The sequence below is a fragment of the Pleurodeles waltl genome, chromosome 10 (genome assembly GCF_031143425.1).
Source record: "Pleurodeles waltl isolate 20211129_DDA chromosome 10, aPleWal1.hap1.20221129, whole genome shotgun sequence".
In the NCBI taxonomy this organism is placed as follows: Eukaryota; Metazoa; Chordata; class Amphibia; order Caudata; family Salamandridae; genus Pleurodeles; species Pleurodeles waltl.
The window spans coordinates 578,293,592-578,314,702 of NC_090449.1; the positions used below are offsets into that span (position 1 = coordinate 578,293,592).

Sequence of the window (21,111 nt, forward strand, 5' to 3'; positions counted from 1 at the left end):
AGTCCCTTGAGCATTTATACAAATTTCTTGGCAAAGTTGACAAACTTTAACAATATGCTTCAGAGTCCCAGCCATGAAGATTTCATAGAGGATACTTTGTGTGGGTTATCTCAGGGAAATTACAATGTTAATATTTCATGAGCTTACTGCTGAAACAAAATGAATGAACATAGTCAGATGACCTTGTTTGACTTGGCCCTCTCTGCAAGGTCACCCCAAACATTTTTCCTTCACCTGTCTTTGCTGAAATATTTCTTGTTGGCCTTAAGACTCTGTGCACTTTACCACTGCTAACCAGTCCCAAATTGGTTGTGCTGAATCCCTAAAATATAGTAAAACTGGCTTATATCTGATTGGAATATTTAATTTACCTATAAGTCCCTAGTAAAGTGTGATATTATATATCGAGGTCTGTAAATTAAAGGCTATCAGTGAGCCTGCATCACATATTTTGCCACCCACTTAAGTAGTCCGTTAAAACATGTCTCAGGTCTGCCATTGCAGCGTGAATGCAGTTTTACATTTTCAGTTTGACTTACAATATAACTCCCTTGCTAAGTCTTAAACACCTCTTCTTATTTCATATGCCACCCCTTATGTGGCCCGAAGCTAATCCATAGGGAATGGTGCTTGGTAACTAAAAGGTTTCACATATACTTTTAGGTTGTACATGTCCTAGTAGTGAAAAGCTCCTCAATTTGTTTTTGACTACCGTGAGGCCCACTACTCCTATAGGACAACATTGGGTTGCCTTTGCATTTAATAAGTGCTAACGTTTGATTGGGAACTAGTATATATTTCATGTTTGGTGTATGAGAAACTGTAATAAAAAAAATACTCTTTAATGGTAAAGTCACATTTTAAGTTACAATTCTGTGAATGTCACTTTTAGAAGGTTGGACTTTTCCTGCCCTAACCATTTGGTGCCTGTAGCCTGCTTCTGGGTTACATGACTGGTGTAGTTGGCAGCTGGACTTTGTTTATTCCTCTCAGACAGCCACACAATAGAGGGATTAGGTGTGCCTCGATCGGTCATCAACTTGCAGGGTGGGGGGTTGAGTTGGGCACGGCCCCCTTGAAACTGAAGAGGCTGTGCTTTGTCTTCACACAAAGGACTTGTTACCCCTCCATTGCTCATGCAGACAGCCACGAGCCAGGGCAGGGGAAGCAGGAAACGTCAGGCACTTCAAAGGGAATTCTAGAAACCTCTCCTACTTCAAAGAAGGTACTAGGTATAAAAATAGGACCCTCAAATCCACTCTTCAGTTCACTTTCTCGACCTGCAGAAGGACTGTCAGAGGGCTGCCTACTGCTGTGGCCTGCTGTGTGCGCCACAAGATTCCTTAGCTGTGCCTGGAAGTACTGCTTTGCTGCCTGGAGCCTACCAGCCTACCTGGAACCATCAGAAGCCTGCCCTGCTGCTTGAGCCCTGTTCTACAGGTTGAACACAGGACTACCAAAGTGACTCCAAGGGCCAATTGGCTGGCCTCCTGATTAGAGCCTCTAAAGGCTCCAACCATCTTAAACCCACACCTGGACCCAGCCTGAGTGAGCCCTAACATCCCCCAAGTGGTGTGGCTCCAGTCCTGAATCACTGGTTGTGGTGTCTAATGTGCCCAGATAGCCAAAATCTAGAACTTGGGACTTAAAACATTTTTGGCTAAAAACTGCTTTGAGAACCAAGAGAAGACTGAGACCAATCTGCTTGTCTATCCGCCCAAGGTGCATCGCTGGTTGTCTAGAATTCAGGGCAGCTCCAGCCACAACGTTTTCCACATCCACAAATCCTGTTCAGTGGTCCTTCCACAATGAGGTATCCAGCCTCGCAGAACTCTCTTCAGCTACAGCTTCGCCCCACTGTAGATTTTCAACTTCCTAAAAAAGAGACTAAGGGCCCTGTTATGAGTTGGCAGGCAGGAAATCCCATCCGCCAAACTCCTGACAGGGTGGCCACCGCCTACGCAGGGACCTCCCTGCCAGTGTTATTAAGAGTTTCCTGCTAGGTCGGCCGGTGGAAATCTGAGTTTCTGCCCATGGGAAACAGGCTACAGCATTGTCTACGGCTCGTAATCAAGCCAGTGGCAATGCTGTAGCCAGAAGGGTGCACCAGCACCCTCGCAATGTTCACAGTCTGCAAAGCAGACAGTGAACATTGTGATGGTGCTGGCCAGGGGGCCCCCTGCAATGCCCATGGAAACTGCATGGGCAGCGCAGGGGCCCCCTTGGGGCCCCCTGCACCCATTCTCCTCCAGCCTTTTCATGGAGGTGCTACCACCATGAAACAACTGGCGGAGAAGGGGGTTGTACGACCGCCAACAGCCTCCAGAGTGCCGGGATCTGAGATCCTGGCAGAGCTGGCGGCCCAACTGCCAGGTCTATAATGTGGCAACCAAACCACCAAATTGGTGGCGGTCCGGACCGCCACACTTGTAATTGGGCCCTAAGAAATAAAAAATGTTCACTGCGACTTTGTCCAGTGGCTTCCTGATGACGAAGTCTCCTCCTTAGGCACCGCCTGCAGCCTTGCCCCACTGAACTGCTACCTTCTCAGAGACCTTTTGACTAAGGTAAGTGCAGACCAGGCCCAATCCACTTTTTGTATCTGACTCATGCTCCCTCACTGTTGGTCATATTGTTCACTTTGACCTGGCCTTTCATGACTAGATGGCAGTGGGTAGCGCTCTGATCTTTTAGGTGATAGTTTTTATCTTAAACTTGAATAAATCATACCTCTGGCTCTTCTTATTGGATTTTTGTCATTTTGGTGTCAATGTATAAACATTTATTCTATCCTTCTAAAGTGGTGTGGGATTTTTCTTGGGTAATGTTTTCAGGTTATGAGTGTTTATGTACTAAATACATTCTTTACACATTGCTTCTAAGTTAAGCATGACTTTTGTGCAAAGCTGCCAGAGGGTTAAGCATGGGTTAATTTAGTGACTTTTGTGGTTCAGCGTGACAGGGATTGCGGCTATTGCTTAAATTGAGTTAGTTAACACCCTATTCAAACAACAACCCAATTTCTCAAGGACAGAGGATTAAAAGGGGAGTTAAAGGATATGTTGGCAAGAGCACAGATCTTCCTCATTTGCTGAACTCCTGGATCAAGTTCTGATGATTGAACACAGACTTAAAGAAAGGAGATTGGCGAAACTGTGAAACTAGCATTTCAAATTTCAGGCAGACTGAGCCAACTACTGAGCCTACTAATCTTTCAGTGTAACTACCTGATGAACCATTGTAGCTTGGTTCCACTAGAGGCCTATCGTCTTACACCAAAAAGGATGTACGACATAAAGGAGGCTTGTGTCTGTATTGTGCAATCCCAAATGACCTGATGCAAGACTGTACTAACTAGCTTTCTAGGCTACAGGAAAAATGCTATATTCTGTCTTTTGTAAAGAAGAAACGGGCAAAAGATTCTACTCTCTTCTTAAAGTTTTTAGCTCCTCTGGTTCATGCTTGTTCATAATTAATTTAATTCTTCAGGTCCATCACTGCCAGTCGGTCTCTGTTCCAGCCTTGTTAGATTCTGAGGCCTCCAGAATATATATGGACTTGAGTTGTGCCCAGATACTCCAAATTCAGGTCTATTAGAAATCAGCTCTAGATCATGTACAAATTATAAATGATCTTCATTGACACTGGGTCTGGTGATCTCCATCATGGTCCCTCTCTTAGAGTCTTTTATGTAGTCATAGAGAGGTGGTTGCCTTTGATCTAATCACATCTCCCAAACATGCCATTGTGCTTGGGATACCCTGGCTGAAATGACCCAATACCTATGTCAATTTAGAGACCAGGATTGTCTCCTGTAGAGACAATTGTTACTGGTATGGGAGCTATTGAGCTCCAGTGGTACAAGGATTTTCTGAAGACCAGTTTTATTCCACTATAGCCCACAGCTTGTCAATTCCGATATCTTATCAAGAATTTGTTGACATCTTTCAGAAGCCTATTTCTGTGTCACTCCCTCTCTTGGAATCTAAAATCCTGACAGTATCTTGGGCCATACCTTTTTACGGCAGAATGTACTCTCTTTCCCAGTACAAGAAGAAGATTCTGCAGGAATATTTGGATGAAAACCTTTGGAATGGCCTGATTGTCTGGCCAACAACCCCTGCTGGAGCTTCTCTCTTCTTTGTCACGAAGACGTCCAAAGAGCTAAGACCTTGCATTGATCATCGTGGTTTGAACAAGTTCATCATTAAGGAATGTTATCCGCTTCAATTCATCAAAGATATAATTTAGTCCATTCAGAGTGCAACATTTTTAATGAAGTTAGACCTCTGTGGGACGTACCATCTACTCTGGATAAACAAGAGTGACCAATAGAAGATGGTCTTTTGGACACCCTTTTGGCACTAAGGGGCAGACTTATGAAAAGCGACACTACACCTAGTGCAGCACCACTTTTCCTGCTCCCCTTAGTGCCCCCTAACGCCATCGTGATAGCACCATATTTAAAATACGGCACACAATGGCAGTATTTAGGGTGACTATCGTCATACGTTTTGATGCTAGCCCGGTACTTTGCAGCGTTAGTGTACAAAATTCTGATGCTAATCCTGCAAAGCACCCAGAGGCCCATTGTAATCAATGGGAGATTCTTTTAAACACCTGCACTTAGCAGAAGTTAAAAAAAGCATATAAAAATGGTGCAAAGGAATCTCATTGATTACTTTGCGCCATTTTTACACCCCCCCCCTAGCGCCGGCACCCCCCCTTGCATACATTATGCCTGGCACAGGGATAATGTGGCGCAAGGGGTTACAAAGTGGCGCAATGCAAGGATTGAGTCTCTTTATAAATATGGTGCTGTGTTTTTCCACTTTCAATGCCACATTAGCGTAAAACAAATTACACTAATGTGGCGTTGGAATGTTGCAAGGCCAGCATAAATCTGGTCCTGAGAATATTGAGTCATGCACCTTGGCCTTACAAATTTGCCAGCAGTTTTCCAGGGATTCATTAGTAGTACATATTCTGATGTCCTGAACCCGTTTCTTGTGATGTACCTGGATGACATTCTGATATTCTCTGCTTCCCTTCCTGAATATGAAGTACATATTTTATCTGTTCTTATATGTCTCTGAGAAAACCATCTATCATGTAAAGCAGAGAAGTGTAAGTTTGAAAGAACAGAAGTGGAGTATTGCTGACTCCTAGGTCTATGAAGGAGACCCATGGTTTCCTTGAACTGGCTAACCTTTATAGACAGTTCACAAAGAACTTTGCTGACATGGGTATCAAACAATTTGAAGAAGGAGAACCTAACAAAAAAAAAATCTTGGACACTTAAAGCCCAGAATCCCTTTGTCAATCTTCAAAAGGCTTTCACCTAAGCTCTGATTCTCAGACACCCATATCCATCCCAAAAATGTATTGTAGTTATTGATGCTTCAAAGTTTGTTGTAAGAGCAGTGCTACTTGAGCTCCTGGGGGAGGACAAACTTGAACATCCTCTTTTTATCTGTTCCATGTCCTGAATTCATTAAAGCAAGGGTATTCAGTTCTGGAATGTGATCTCTTGGACCGCAAGCATACTTGTATAGAGGGTATCATCTATTAAGCAGAGCAATCAAATCTTTTCAGGTTTGGATGGACTATATAGACCTCCAGTTTCTGCAAACTATGCAATGTCATAGAACAGACAAGATAAATGGGTATATTTATTTTCTCAATATGATTTCCATGTAACTGACATTCCTGTTACACAGAACATTCTTGGCCATGTCAAGACAGATATTTTAGATGAGGATTCTGAGACTCCTGTCCTTTTGCTTCCTGACAAAGTTGTCTGTCTGACAAGGTTCTTTTTAAAGCGTGCAAAAGAAGCACACACTCAGATCCCCACAGAAGATCTTAATGCTCTCCAGAGTCAAGTACTCTTGGCCTTTTGCAAAAATCTATATTTTTTCCAGCAGGGCTTGTTGACCTCTACTAAGATCTGTCAAATTGAGCTTCTGTACATGCGTCACAATACTGCAGTACCAAGTCATTGTGGGTTACATCAACCTTAGCACTAGTTCTATGTTCCTTCTGGTTGCCACATGTTTGAAATGATGTAGAACATTATGTTAATTCCTGTGCTGTTTGCGTACAATCCAAGGTGATCCACTTTAAGCCTTTTGGCTTTCTCTAGCCTTCCTACACCTCTTTGCCTGTCCATCTTCATCCATTGATCACGATTTCTGGAACTATACTGTGCACTTATCCCCTTCAGCAGGAAACCGAGTGATCATGGGCACAGAAGACCACTCTTCTAAAATGTCTCACTTTTATTTTGTACTGGAGCATGAGAAAGTGTATAATTGGTTGGGGCAGAAGGTAGTCCACCACAAGGAATAATGTCACAGTCCTTGTTAGGCCCATTGAAGGTTTCAGTAATTAAACTTGAGCTCAATCCTGGTACCTATGGAACAGATCAGACAGGCTTAACTTAAGGAAATTTGTAGATCATTTAGAAGTACCAAAAAGTTAAAAAGTTGAAAACACAACACAATTAAAATGTCACTTCAAGTTCCAAAAATATAGAATATTTTAATCAACAAGGTGACATCACAATGACAATGATCCATTTAGAAAAAACAGACATATGTTTTCTTTAAAAAGAATCCATACAAGAAAATTGTGCCAAAAATGTTAAGCTCTAGTTTTGGTTGGCTGGTTGCACTTGACCAGTACCTAGGTGCAAATTAAGACCCACATAAAAGGAGCGCAGGTTGGATATTGAAACCAGTGATGTAAGTGAAGAGCTTTATTAATGATATTAATATGTTATGTTCTGTGTGGTGGATTTATAGAGACCTTTTCTCTGTCAACGTCCCATAGGGCTTCCACAGTATAGTTATTTGTGGAAAGGGTTTGACCGCTATTGTTCTGAAGAAAACCTTTGCATGATTAACTGGATGGGTCACAATGTCGGTGAACAAACTTGCTGACTCCAATTCATTATAGTGTCAAATGCTGAACTTAAACACTGGGTCTTCTGTGATGAATGATCACACTACTCTGTAAACATTGTTATTGGATTTTGTTTCTTCAAGGTACACTGGCACATTTTACATACCTTTTTTACTCATCACTTTCTCTGTACCATTCTTTGGAGCACCTATTATACCGATTTATCAATATTTGAAATATTCATGCAGTAATGTTCTACGACACTGGTATATCAGCTGTTTTTGCCGTTGAAGCTTAGGCATACAACTCTTTTCCCAAGGAAAACATTTCTATCCCAGGGCTATTAGGTTGCCCCATGACATTTTTTGTGCACAGCAGACAGATTAACACCCAGACCGTTGTATAGGTAAGCGTCCAGTCCTGAACAACAGTCAGGCATCAGTGTATGCACTAAGAGGTCTTTACTCAATCTTTCCAGTATGGTAATCAATATGTCTTTTAGCAGTCTTCCTGTACGACTGTTCCAGGATTGTTGTTGCTCATCTAGTTTTAGAATAGTTTGTAGTAGATCATACAATTACTTTCTGAAATATTAGGGCAATAGGTATTTTGGAACATCTTTCACCACGCTGCTGCTGTGGGCAGCATTCCTGTTCTTCAGATCTGCTAACAAAGATCTGCATTCCCATTACAGTAGATCTGAAAGACTATGAATCTGGGCCTTTTGGATGATTGAGAAGCAATTGCCTCCGCCATACTTTATTCCTGACTGGTAACTGCCGAGCTTGTCACAAATGGTATGGCAGTCCTACTTGGTAGGCTCTATTCAGTGCAACAATCTTGAAATGTTTGGGTAAATCCAGATGCAATTGAACTGACAGTACTTCTTGGCTTGTGTTGAGGACCAAACCAGTGTCACCTGTAGACATAAAAGATCAATTTGGATAAACTCTCTTAAGTATATTATTAGAGACGGGTATGTCACTGAATTAGGAAAATGGATAGAACAGATTTATACAAAAAACCCAGAAACATAAATTGCATTTTGTTAAGAAAAATGAAAAAGGATAAAACTATGCATCACATAAACCCTATGCAATGCCTTATTTTCTAATAAAATGATCCATAGTTTCAGAACAGCACTTCAACATTTCACTTAAAAGTTGTGGCCTGATAAACATAATTTTCTTATGAGTAGTTTTGATTAATGTCTGTGTACTTCTGGCTTACTCCTGACTTCCAGGAAAAAGACAGGAATGCTTCAAGAGCAAGTAACTGTAAATTCTTAGTGAATTAGGCCAGTGGAGACTAAATTTAGATCCAGTCTTCTTCCACTGCATATCAAGAGGGTTTCACAGTTCAGCAGATCATAATTGACTTGTGTTAGTTTATGCCTCATACGAAGAGTCTGACTCTTTTTTTAGTCTATGCAACATGTATCCATCTATGTTCCAAAGCAGTAGTTCTTAACCTTTTGGCTACTGTGGTCCCCCTACTTAAGCATTACTGGAACCAAGGGACCCCCACTGAATCATTACTGGGATATGGGAAGCCCCACTGAGCCATTCCTGGAAGCTGGGAACCTAGCCTAAGTGGATGATTTGAACTGCAAATTAAAATACAAAAAACGTAGAAACAAGGGTTCAACAATTAAATATTAAATATGTAATTCTCAAACAAATATAAAAAAAAAATCTAAATTTTAATGGAACAGTTGGAGCTTTTCTAAATACAGTTGAGGCCACTCATTTTCCATACTATATTCTGTTTGATGCTCTTGCTCTGCTCCCTCCTTTGACTCAGGACAGTGCAGCAAGGTGCCTTGCTGTGCAGCTCTGTGTCAGAGGGAAAGGGCAGGAGTGTGCCTTACCTGTGGCCTACGGTGCATTCCTGTCCATTCCCACAGCACTGGCACTATTTTGGCAGCCTAGAGCGAACACAGGCACCCTTCCACCATGGTGCAAAGGTGTCTGTGTTGTAGGCAGGATTCATTTTGTGCAGGAAGGAACACCTTTCTGCACAACAACAGGCGTGGGAAGATTTTTTGTCTTGCTATGCACAAATACAAAAAGAAAACACAAGGAGAAAGAACAATATTTCTCCTAGTTGCGCCTCTCTTGTGGAAGTGTAAGGTTTTGGCACATCCCAAGGCTTACAAGCTCTTGTAAATTTGGAGATGGGTCAAAATCTATGGGTGTTACATGGGAACACCCACCGCAACCACACCCTTGCACAGACTAAGTCAAAGCAGCGATTTGTGCTGCCTTGCCATACTCCATATCTATGAGGCCATTCAAAGCAATGAAAGTGGCTTTGCATAGACATATAGATATGTGTTCAAAGTTTGCGCTGCCGTTGCATCACAAAAAGTGACACAACAATGGCGCAAGGGGCTCATAAACATGTCCCTTCATTTTTAGTCTCCAATTTCAAATTACTTCAAATTTAAAGAAGGCTTTAAAATGTTAAATTCTAAATTTTGCTTCTTTATTTACATACACTTTACTAATCTGTTTATGTTATTTCATTTTCTAAGCAGTCCCTGGACCACATGTTAAGAACAACTGTTTTACTGAAGAAAAAAAACTGCTCTGGCATTGAAGTTTTGATTTCAGGCATTGTCAATTTGTATATTTTTTATTATGAAACACGCTAGCTACTTTTAATGAGCAAGCAAAGTGTGAGAAGAGAAGATGTTTGATATATTGCTTACACCTAATAAGTAACTAATAAAATATTTATTATTTTATATTCTCATATTGTTCTGCATATAATATGATAAATAAATGATTAATAGAAATGGCTTCAACTAACATTCCACAAAACCAACCCAAAAGCTACTTTTATAGTACATGAGATATGTTGTAAGAGTGGAACCCTAGTGTAAAATTCTTTATTTAAACACCCACAATAAGAACGTTTGTGGTTACAGTGCACAACAAACTATACATACTTGCAGAAATATTGCCGGCTTTAAAATAGCAGTTTTCATCTTTTGTCTATTGGACTATTCGATACTATCTTTGAATCTACTACAACTCATAGTCAATATGATTAATATTGTATAAACCTAATTTGAGTATACAGGAATATATTAGGCAAACTGCAAATGATTATGTGTTTTAATATTAATAAAATGTGGGTCACATTGCATGTTAGAATAATATAAGGTAAATTCATGCATTCTTTCTGACATAAGTGTTTCCACATATATGGAAAGGCTTATCAGTTTGATGAGTATTACACAGACACACAGTCATATTCTTTACTGCTATAACAATAACCAAAGTACATGTCATTACCACATCACAAAAAAATAACAGCACAAAGGTTTAATGCTTTCATTTGTTTTTTGTAAAATATGTGTTTTGGCCAATTACCCATCCCACAGTGATAATAATAAAATCAAAGCCAAATTATAATATGTCATCATGGGTACAAAACAAATTCAACATGCATGAAACAAAATGTACAAAAAAGTCCTTGGCTTTCCACACCATGAGAATATTTAAAGAAATATCCATATATTTGCATCATGCTTCACAAACACAATAATGCCACAGGATTGCGTACACTTACAGCGTAATGGTGGATAGTTCAGACATCTTGCAAGAGTGCTGGTTAGCCCTCTTTGGCATACAGTAGCATTTCTGAAAGCAGTTGCTAAATATGACAAAATTAGCATTTTTAAGCGTAATCCGCGCGCTGAGGCACATCAGTGCTACAATAGGCGTGACACTTTTCAAGATACAAAGCACACAATGGAGTCTGAGCAAGGGAATAGATGACATTCAGCCACCAACTAATGGCTGAACCAAGATCAATAAGACTGGACAAGACTGACAATGATGATGTGGTTTGGAATGACATATTAGGAAGTGGATCTCTCAACAACTTTGAGTTTTGCCACATTGTATTACTGCTCTAGCTAGTAACTATTTGCTCTGCACCACAAAGAAAGATCAATTTGCCAGGGGCACTGTCTTTTTTAATTTGTCTACTGCATGTGGCATGCACCCCATTTCCTGCCTAAGAAATTGTACTAAAGGTCTTTTAAAATGTGGAACCATCTTGATCTCTGGTTTAGTGCAATTGTTTTAGTATTTAGTAGTTCTTTCTTCAAATATTATCTTTTGTTTTTTTCCTGCCTCTAACCACCACCATTTGGCAAATGTTCTATGAGTATCATTTTATATTTTGGCAGTGGTGCGTAATAATTCAACTGACTGTGTTTACAGTTTCAGAATACTTTACGTATAATTTTTTCAAAAACATCAGATTGTGCAAATATCTCTCCAGCGTGTACTATAAGTAAAGCCAAAGGTTGGTTCCCATTATCCACAGATAAATTTGACTTAATGATTACTTTCCTGCTGGATCTGTAATGGGTTGTTTGTCACAATATCAAGATCAATCATATTGATCTTCACATATATTTACTTCTCAGTATCCAATAAATATTTGTTGTTAATGTAATCAAACATAAGGAGGTTTTTCATTTATTGTTCTACCTCCACATCTACTTACCTTGACAATATATTGCTAGTCGATACTGTGGAGTGGACATAAGTGCAAGTCAACATTAAAACTTCAATACTGTGGTAGAACACCACCTCATGGTATTTATGTGTTCTTCAATTATGCTGTTATCTAGTCATTTTACTTTTTTTTACAGAGTGAGAAGGTCACATCTCAATATCTTTAAATACAGCACAAATAGAAAAAACATTTTGATGTGAACTAACAATTCTTGACTTTGCTTTTTATTTATTGAAGGCAGATTGACAAAACTTTTGGATTTTCTTTTTTACATAATCCTATTCATTTATTTAGGAAAGCTTAATTTTTCAAACAGTTTTGACCTGCAGATCATACTGTATAATATGATTATTGATGATACTGAAGCCTAACGGGATGTGTTCATCAATGTTATGAGTACCAACCAGACAGCACAACCAGGACATCAAGGTCATAACTTTTTAGCCTGACCAATAGGGCAGTAGAGCAGTATGTCATGGGGTATAAAAACTAGGGGAATGGCAGCCTTACCTTGCCCAATCATTTCCTTATTCCTACCTGTGTACTGAAATATTACATGTGGCAGAAGATTTTGCCCAATGCCCCAAATTGGAGGATCTTAGGCAGCTAAGTGTTTTTAAGTTTTGGTATTGGGTGCTGTGACCATTTTAGCAAGTGTTGTTGCAAGGGTGTAGATATTTGATCTTGTCTTTCAGCCCATGACGTTCAGCAGAAACAGTTTTAGCTTCTACATTAATATTAGTCTCATTTACGAACACTGTGGCAGCCTTAAATGTCACCTCTATACACAAGCAGAACATAAAAGTCACTATGACCTACTGGATGAGGAAAGCAAGGATCCATTTTATGGAGTAAAGCATGTGTGAGTTTTCCTTCTTGTTTGAGTGAACTGTGAATGTTACACTTCCATCCTCACATTTTAAAAAAGGTGGACAGGATTTTCTTGGTGTCCAGGGGGCATGGTAAATGCTGAATACTCTAACTAGTGCTTGGGTGCTTATATTTTCCAATTCTGACAACTCTCACAGGGATGTAGACCATTGAGTGCAAATGGCACAGCTCTGCGAAGTAAAGTGAGGTTCCCTTTCTTGTGTATATATATATATATATAAACATATATATATATATATATATATATAGTTTATATGAAGGGACCTGGTAATTTTGTGCCACAAATGTCTTTGGTTTCTCTGATACGTGAACAAATGTTGATTCCTTCAACTCACCCACAATTAGGGTCTTAACAAGACAATACAATGATATTTCATCCTAAGATGTTGATTGTTGTCCTGAATGGTTATTTAGGAATGTGAAGAGTTTCAAAGGTCACCGTAGATGTTAAAAAAGGCATGTAATCTCAGCAACAGAGAAAGAAGAATATGGCAAACAAGTACTTGCAACTAGGAGAGTAAAGGAGAATATAGCCATTTGAATGAGAAAACAAAACAATTTTGTAGACATGCCTACAATACACAAGATTATAGAGGAAAGTTAGAGAGGTAGAAGGGTCCATTTACACCCAAATGTGTGTGTAAACAGAAGTGCATACATTTTAATGATTGTTTCTGAGGCATCAACTTTGATGAGCTGTGCATGGCTGGCACTTTCTCAAGATATGTACAGCTACCCACTAACCATGCTTTAGCTGGTGAAACATTCCAGATATAAAAATAAACATGGGATATTAACTCATAGAAATTGGGGAGAAACAAAAGAAACGCTTATTTTTGCTATACATCGAGGGGTTAATTAAATGCAGTATACTCCATATGCTCAGTGCAAATCTCTTGGGTGCCTGCAATTAACAACAGTGTGTAAGTGAGAATGAACAAGGTGAAAGGAAACTCTTTTGAAGGAGGGGTCATGAATAAGATGAACTACAAATAATTTGTCTTCTACAACGAAATGTATGATATGATGAATATCCACATGACAATGTTGAAAAATCAAAATAAAATATAAGGTCAAGAGCCAATTAAGAGAAGCATCAGTCTTTCAGAAAAACAAATATTATGCTTGAGTGGGAATACAGCTGGACTGGAACCACATCTGTTGCTCTATATTTGAACAGGCACAGAACCTGAAACCTGAACCAGATATGCAGACCAGGGCCATTCATTACATTAACAAAAATGTTGACTCCAGTACACGCTTTAGCAGTGCATATGCCTCACAATATAAGTGTGAGTAGTGGTCACCCAGCAGCCCCTATTTGTTCTATAGGTTAATGTCTACTGCACCGGGGAGAGAACAGGAAGGCCACCAAGAGGGGGGATGCCCCTAAATACAGGTGACACTGGCATTGTGATAGGGACAGCACTGTCTGAATTTGCTCTGGACTAACTGAGAGCCCCCTTAGGAAGTACTGTTTAAAAGAGACAACTCTGGTCTCCCTCTGGGAAGGAGTTAGGGTTCACCCATAGACAGCTGTAATCTGTAATTGCCCTCCCAGGAGGGCAAAGGAGGGTTCCTTGGACCATTCATGACCCATCTCAAAGGGACCCTAGAAGGATGTGTGAAATGTCTGTCAATTCCAATATGGGTCGCATTCAGTGCACCTGCCTAGGGTTTGCTTTGTCCATATGCCTATGTGATTATTTTGGAGCACGCTCGTGAGAGCAGAGTCCCATCATTTGCATGGTGCTCCAGAACTATTTAAATTATTAACTGTAAACTTGCCACTACGTGGGTGCTAGATTAGTCAATAGGCATTCATTGTTTGTGCAGGGAAACCCTGAACATATGTACCTAATGTGTAGCTACTTAAAAAAAAAGACACAGTAAAAGTTCAGACAAAGGGCCTGACCTCTTGCCTCATTATGAGTTTGGTGGCCCACGAACTTCCACACTCGGGTTGACGGTCGGACTGCCACACTCCAGGCAGTCTGGCCACCCTATTACAACCCTGGCAGGTGGACGCAATAGGGCACCTCTGTCCCTGCCGGGGGAATGGTTCCCAACAGCATGACAGAGGTCAGAGTTGTATTCAGCCAAGCAGCACTGCCATGGGGATTACGACTTTGTTCTGTGCCAGTGATTTTATGGTGGTAGTACCCCATGAAAAGGCTGGTTGAGAACAGCTTGGCATGGGCAGTACAGGGGCCCCCCTAACCAGCACCGTTGCAATGTTCACTGTCTGCTTTTCAGACAGTGAACATTGCGAGGGTGCTGGTGCACCCTGCACACTACAGCATTGCAGCCGGCTCTATTACGAGCCGGAGACAATGCTGTAGGCCATTTCCTGCTAGGCCACGGGCGGAAACTGAATCTTCCGCCTGCTGACCCAGCGGGAAACTCATAATGGGCTCGGCTGGGAGGCAGCCACAATGGCAGCAACCTCCCGGTCCAAATTTCGGCAGACAGGCTTTTCCATCCTCTGAAATAGTAATGAGGCCCTTTGTCTGACACATGATCTATGACCATGAGAGGTGGTGGGATGGGATCCAGCACTAGTCTAGCACTAGTCCAGGAAATCAAAATCCCTGCCAGATTTTCAGGCTAACCATTGACTGTGTAAATGATTTAGGTATGGACCTAATGCACAAACATGTATTATGTATATAACCAGAAAATATGTCAAGCCATTGTGGTAATGCTACAGCCAAATATATTAGCTTCTGGGGTGACAGATATGGTCAAATAACAGATACCACCAATTATGTGACATAAATACTCCGTTTTCTTTTCCCTTTACACATGTGTTAGAATGGACAGCCCTTAGTGCGATCTTCCCCCAAGACATTTGTATACTCACCTCCGGTTGCTGAAATTAGGATCTGTTGGCTTTAGGACTCTGTGCACTTTACCACTACTAACCAGTGTTAGGGTGCATTTGCTCCCTCCTTAAAACATGGTATTACTAATTCCCTAGTAAAGTGGTACAACATGCACCCAGGGACTGCAAATTAAATGCTACTAATGGCCCTGCAGCACATATTGTGTCACCCACTTAAGTAGCCCTTTAAAACATGTCTCAGTGCTACCACTGCAGACTGTGTGCAGTTTTAACTTGAACCTTTTGCCAAGCCCAAACCTCCCTTTTTAATACGTATAAGTCATCCATATGGTATGCCCTAAACAGCCCATATGGAAGGATGCAGTGTGTTTGAAAAGTTGAATACGTTCTTTTACGTTTTGCATCTCCCAGTAGTGAAAAAAAAACAAATATGTTTTCACTACTGTGAGTCCAATCTCTTTCACAAGATAACATTAGGATACTTATTACATTTAAGAAATGATAATGTTTGATTGGAGCAGATGGGACTGCCATGGTCACACTCAAAAGAAATATAATTTAAAATCCTCTTTAATGGCAAAGTTATATTTTGAATCAGAATTCTGAAAATGTCACTTTTAGAAAGTTGACATTTTCTTGTCCTAACCATTTGATGACTGCAACCTGTGTTCTGTGTTACATGACTAAGTGGAGTTAGCAGTTGGCCTTTATGTATTCCATCCAGACAGTGAGGAAAGGTGAGGTCAGGTGTTGTGAGGATGAAAGGGGCATGGCTTCTTCCTGCCACAAGAAAGGTGCTGCTCCAGCACACAAACAAATAACTAGATTCCAGCCTATTGTCACCCCAGACCCCTTGGAGCCTTTGGAGGGAAGGAAAGTTGTAGGGAGACATTTTTCCCACTTCAAACCTGGCACCAGGAATACATATGGGACCCTCAGATCAACTCCTAGGAGTAGATCTGGACCTGTGGACATCACAGAAGAAGGACTGCCCTGAGGCCACAGGATTTCCCTGCTGCTTTAGGCCTGTTCTGCTCTCTGAGAGCGGACCTGCTCCCTTCATCCCATATTATCCTAAGTGACTCCAAGCCTGAGTGCTTTTGTGCCAAGCTACCAGAGGGTTAAGCACAGGTTACTTTAGCAAATTTTGTGGTTCACTTTAACTGGGACTGTAGTTGATACTTGAGAAGGGTCTTCACCCCTTCTCAATCAAAAGCCCAATTTCATATAACATGGCATTCTTTCTTTGGTATTGACTCCATCCGTTTTCTCTCCACTGCCTTCTCATTCCATATGTACTGAAACATTAATTGCATACTTTTCCTCCCACTACTCCCTCGCATAATTTACTTGAGAGCCCCACACCACTCTATGAAATACATTCAGCTCAGTAAAAAGCAGCATTTTGTTGCTCCAACGTGTTCCCCAATAATGCTGCTTGCATGCTTCAGTGCCTGCTACCCATTATACCTGTTATATGATTTTGATTTTTCCACTTTGTGCTTTCTATAACCCACCTTTTAACCTTACAGTTCTAATATAAAGCACTCTAAAACTTTAGGGGCTCCTTCTTTTTGTATAATACTGCATAAATGCATAAGTAAATAAATATCCCTATCATGACACTGAGGAAGAAACTTCAGAGCCACTCATTGGGCAAGTTTACCCATAAACTCTCTTTTTCTGTGTAACTCGTATGGAAAGCCTATACACTGTGGTTGTAGTAACAGTAGTACGATGTATATTTGCACTTCATTCTAACAAATCACAGTATCATTGTCTCAATTGGTTTACATCTCTTTCTGACTGCTCTTTTCAGTCTGTTGGTTCTCCTTGCTATTTACCTCCATGCCTCTCCCTAATGTCTCCCAAGACTAAGAGCTAGGCTCTTTTCTCCTTCTAAATACTGTCCATCACAACATTATTTCTTCCTTTAGTTTCTTCAATCATCTGTCTGCAGATGATACTCACATCTTTGACTTGTTTCATACTTTTTCTCCCTCAACCAGAGGAAAAATATCAAACTGCCTCACAGCCACCTGTAACTGGATGGCAATTCACTTAGCCACACTGGCTCCCAACTTCAGAGCATATCTATCTTACCTTTTTTGTTCTAGGCACCCTCCAACTGCATCCTCAGCCAGAGATCTTGGCATAGTGACCCTACAGTGAACATGGAAAGGTTCATAGCCAGGACATACTTAGCAGCACAAGTGTGTCTAAAATTCCCTCTAGCATCCCTTTTCACACTTTCAAGACGCTCCTGTACTTATTATCTCTCTGCAAACTGGACTATCATGATAGTTTAGTAGTTTGGACTCATCATATATTCTTTCACATTAATAGACAAAATTATAAATGTTGTTAATACTACCCATTACAACCTTCCCAAGCATACTGCTACATCACATTACTATATAATCACCAAGTCAGCTGGCTAAGCACAGAAAATAGACCTATATATAAACTTCTAATTAAGGGCTTCAAATCAATTAATGACACAGTCATAGACTACTTACATATATTCACTACTGGCTACAGCCTAGTGCTCAATATTCAATCAGAATACCAACACCTTGTCACACCAAAAACCTCCACGTGCCTTATATGGATTCTGCTCCTTATACTTACTGGCACCTCTGCATTGGAACTCACTTCTCAAAGAGCTGTGCTCAGTCTCACTGCTAAGCTCGTTCAAGATTGCCCTTTAGAAACATCTCACCTCAAAAAGACAACATAATCCACCTCAATCCTGGTACAGTAATGTCTTTGATATAAATATAAAAATATTTATATCAAACCCATTAAAAGTAGTGATGCAGTAAAGTTTTTATTACTGTCCCTCATGTCACAGTGATCATCTAAACATGCCAGTTTATGTATTATTTTAATCGAAGCACTAATAATTAAGTTATAAAGTGGTGCAGTGTCAAGTCATATTAATGTGTAACCACTGTAGGATAGCCGTTAAGAAGTTTGTGGTTATGCTATTAAAGCTCATGTATAATCAAGTCATTCATCATTATGTTATAATTCATGATTAAAACTAATAGTATGCAGTAAAACAATAATGTGAGAAGATTTTCAATAGTGATACGCAAATGTAGAAATATACTAATACGTTATAGTTACATGAAAGGGTTAGCAGAATCGTTTTTGTTTTTGAATTTATTATAACATGAACAAGTCTGGTAGCTTATTAATATGGAGTCATTAGTCTAGAAAGCTAGATGTATATTAAATGCATAAATGAATATGCTGCTTCAATTCACTTGTATTAACCTAAGTGAGGCTTGCAAGGCCCTACTTTGTGACTGTGCAGAAAATGTTTAGTCATTCTTGTTAACGTGAACTTTTCTTTTAGATTTAATTTCATGAGAAAACCTTCCTGGTAATAGATGTTCTTTTGTTTTACACATAGAGAGTTTGTGAAGCTGGCCTTGAGCAGAGTACATTCAGGAATTGTGGAACTGGTAACATAAATGTTTCAATTTGCATGGATGAGACAAGATGGAATATTTTCTACCTGTAAGTAATGGGAACTTTCAGCAATGTTGCAGTCTGTGTCGCATGATCAGTTTTCATTCGATTTTACATCTTCTGTATCACATGGAGTGATGGATTGATGAATCATTTGTCCTATGAACTTTAATATACTGTTCTTCAGATGGATTGGTTGCATTCTCTCCTTGTCCTCCTTTTGAGCAGAGACCCTCTCCAGACCTCATTGCAGCAGACCAATTCACCTACCTTATAGATGCTGAACCCCTTGGACTCTGAGAGGTATAGTCCTCTCCACCCTAGTCCCTTTGAAATGCCTTGCAGAGACTTAGCGATATTTCCCTTGACCCAGAAAAGAAGACTCTGAAATGCTGATGCCTTCTCTTTTTACTTACTTTTTGCCCACTTTAGTTAGTAATTTGCTACCCCAGATTTCTTTTTTCCAAATCCTTTTTGTCTTTTTGTGCTTTTTGCCACCATCTGTTTAGCCCAGCACTTGTTAATCCTTGATTAGTTAACGTGTAGGTCTTCCCTTGTCTAAATCAGCTTACTTAGACAACTTTAAATTGCCTTGATGCTTGTGAGAACTGAACAGCGCTTGGTGATTATTCTGATGTTTTTGTATTGTTTTTGTTGAACATTTAGTTCTTTTGATCTTAGTTTGCTTGAATCTTTTCCATCATCTTGGTCAACCCTTGCTGACTCTGTATCTTTATAAATGTGTCTTTAGAATTGTCTATATGACTTTGAGTTTGTAATAAAACCTCCTAATTTTATGCTAGACTGGAGTTTTACTCAGTTTATAGCATTATCCTGCGAAGGAGAATTGCTACAGCGGTAGCATGATTATCCAATTCCATAGCATTACAAACATTTGTCAAATATGAATTTGATAAATGGGAGTAATGACTTTGTACTGCAATTCCTTAAATCCCTACACAATCTATACATGCACTTGCTCAAACTGTTTCCCAACTATAGGCCTCATTACGAGGCTGGCGGTCATCAGACCATCAGCCTCGCTGTAGCAGTCTTACCTCCGTGGACCCGGCAGTAAAGACCACCACATCACAAGTTGTGGGGTTTAGCAAATGCCAAACCTCCACAACGCCCCCTGGCCTACCAGTGCAGTCACACATCAGCGGCCAGCGGTGAGCACCTCCAACCCGGTGGCAGGCCTCATCCTGCTGGCAGGATTACAAGGTTGCAGATCGCCAGGCTTTCCGTGGCGGTCACCCTGCCACAAAAACCCTGGCGGAACCGCACCCGGTGACAGGAATCTCGATTCCTGTCACTAGCACATGTACCCCCACACGTCCCCACACATGCAGATACCCTACCAGAAGTCCATACGCTTACAAACACCCCCTCCTCTTCACGCATGCATGCATTCACATACACACCACTTGGCATACGCATCTATTAACACAGACACCCCCACTCACTCACATACATGCAGACACCCCCCACGCACTTACATACATGCAAACACACACCCCCATTCACAAGCACATACACATGCAGAAACATTCACATTGAATCACATACACGTACGCATTCACTACCTCCCTCCCCCTCCGCATACTCACACGCATACTACACCTCCACCGCATACTCACACTTACGTACTCACACAAGCAGACACTCACATACAAACACCCACCTGCTCCGCATATGCGCACCCACAAACTCCTCCAACCGTTCATAACTGCACTCACACATACTCACCCCCTCATCCGCACACTTTCACACAGACACCCCTACTCAAACGCTCACACACAAACACTCATACACCCCCTTTTGCACGCATACATGCACTTATACAAACCCATTCGCACACATACACGTGCACACCACACACATGCACCCACACTCCCCGCCCCCACCCCTTTTCGGACGATCACTTACCTTCTCTGTCCAGGAGGTTGTCTGGGAGTGTATGGGTCCTGGTGGTCTTGCATCGCCAGCACCATCACGCCAGCAAGACTCCGCCAAGCCGTATTTCGACTCATAATACAACAGGTGGATTCTTGCTGCTGTGGCAGTGCTGGCGACCAACTTCTGCCCATTTAACCAATGACTCCTAATATGGTGGTCAGCAGACTTCCAGCATTGGCGGTCTGTTGGCTGCAGCAGCTTTGGCGGTCTTTTAAAAAGACTGCCAAAGTCAAAATAAGGGCCTATATACCATTTAATACTGTCTTTGTACTGTTTCTTTGGGAAATGCTTATGATAAAACACATATTTAAAAAAAAAACATATTTTCAGCATTCAAACAAACCATATGTAGTATACATTCCAACATGTCCGATGAGGTAATCTTCAAAAACTGTAATATATCACCATTTATACATGCAATAAATTACCTTAATTCCAGGTAAAATATTTTTAAAAGGTGTTTTTATTCTTACATCAGGCATTAATTTATA

The 21,111-nt window shown here is 40.7% G+C and overlaps 1 protein-coding gene across 4 annotated transcripts in view; it reads right to left on the bottom strand.

Annotated features, from left to right (window-relative positions):
- The window catches only part of ADCYAP1R1 (ADCYAP receptor type I), an 813,459-nt gene that overhangs the window by 35,343 nt on the left and 757,005 nt on the right, over positions 1 to 21,111 (bottom strand). For 2 of the 4 annotated variants that reach the window (XM_069211036.1, XM_069211035.1), the window contains exon 13: positions 10,486 to 10,569. The exons of the other annotated variants lie outside the window; for them this stretch is intronic. In XM_069211036.1, coding sequence (XP_069067137.1) covers positions 10,486 to 10,569 — 84 coding nt within the window. The remainder of the gene's footprint in view (positions 1 to 10,485; positions 10,570 to 21,111) is intronic. 4 annotated transcript variants of the gene reach the window in all.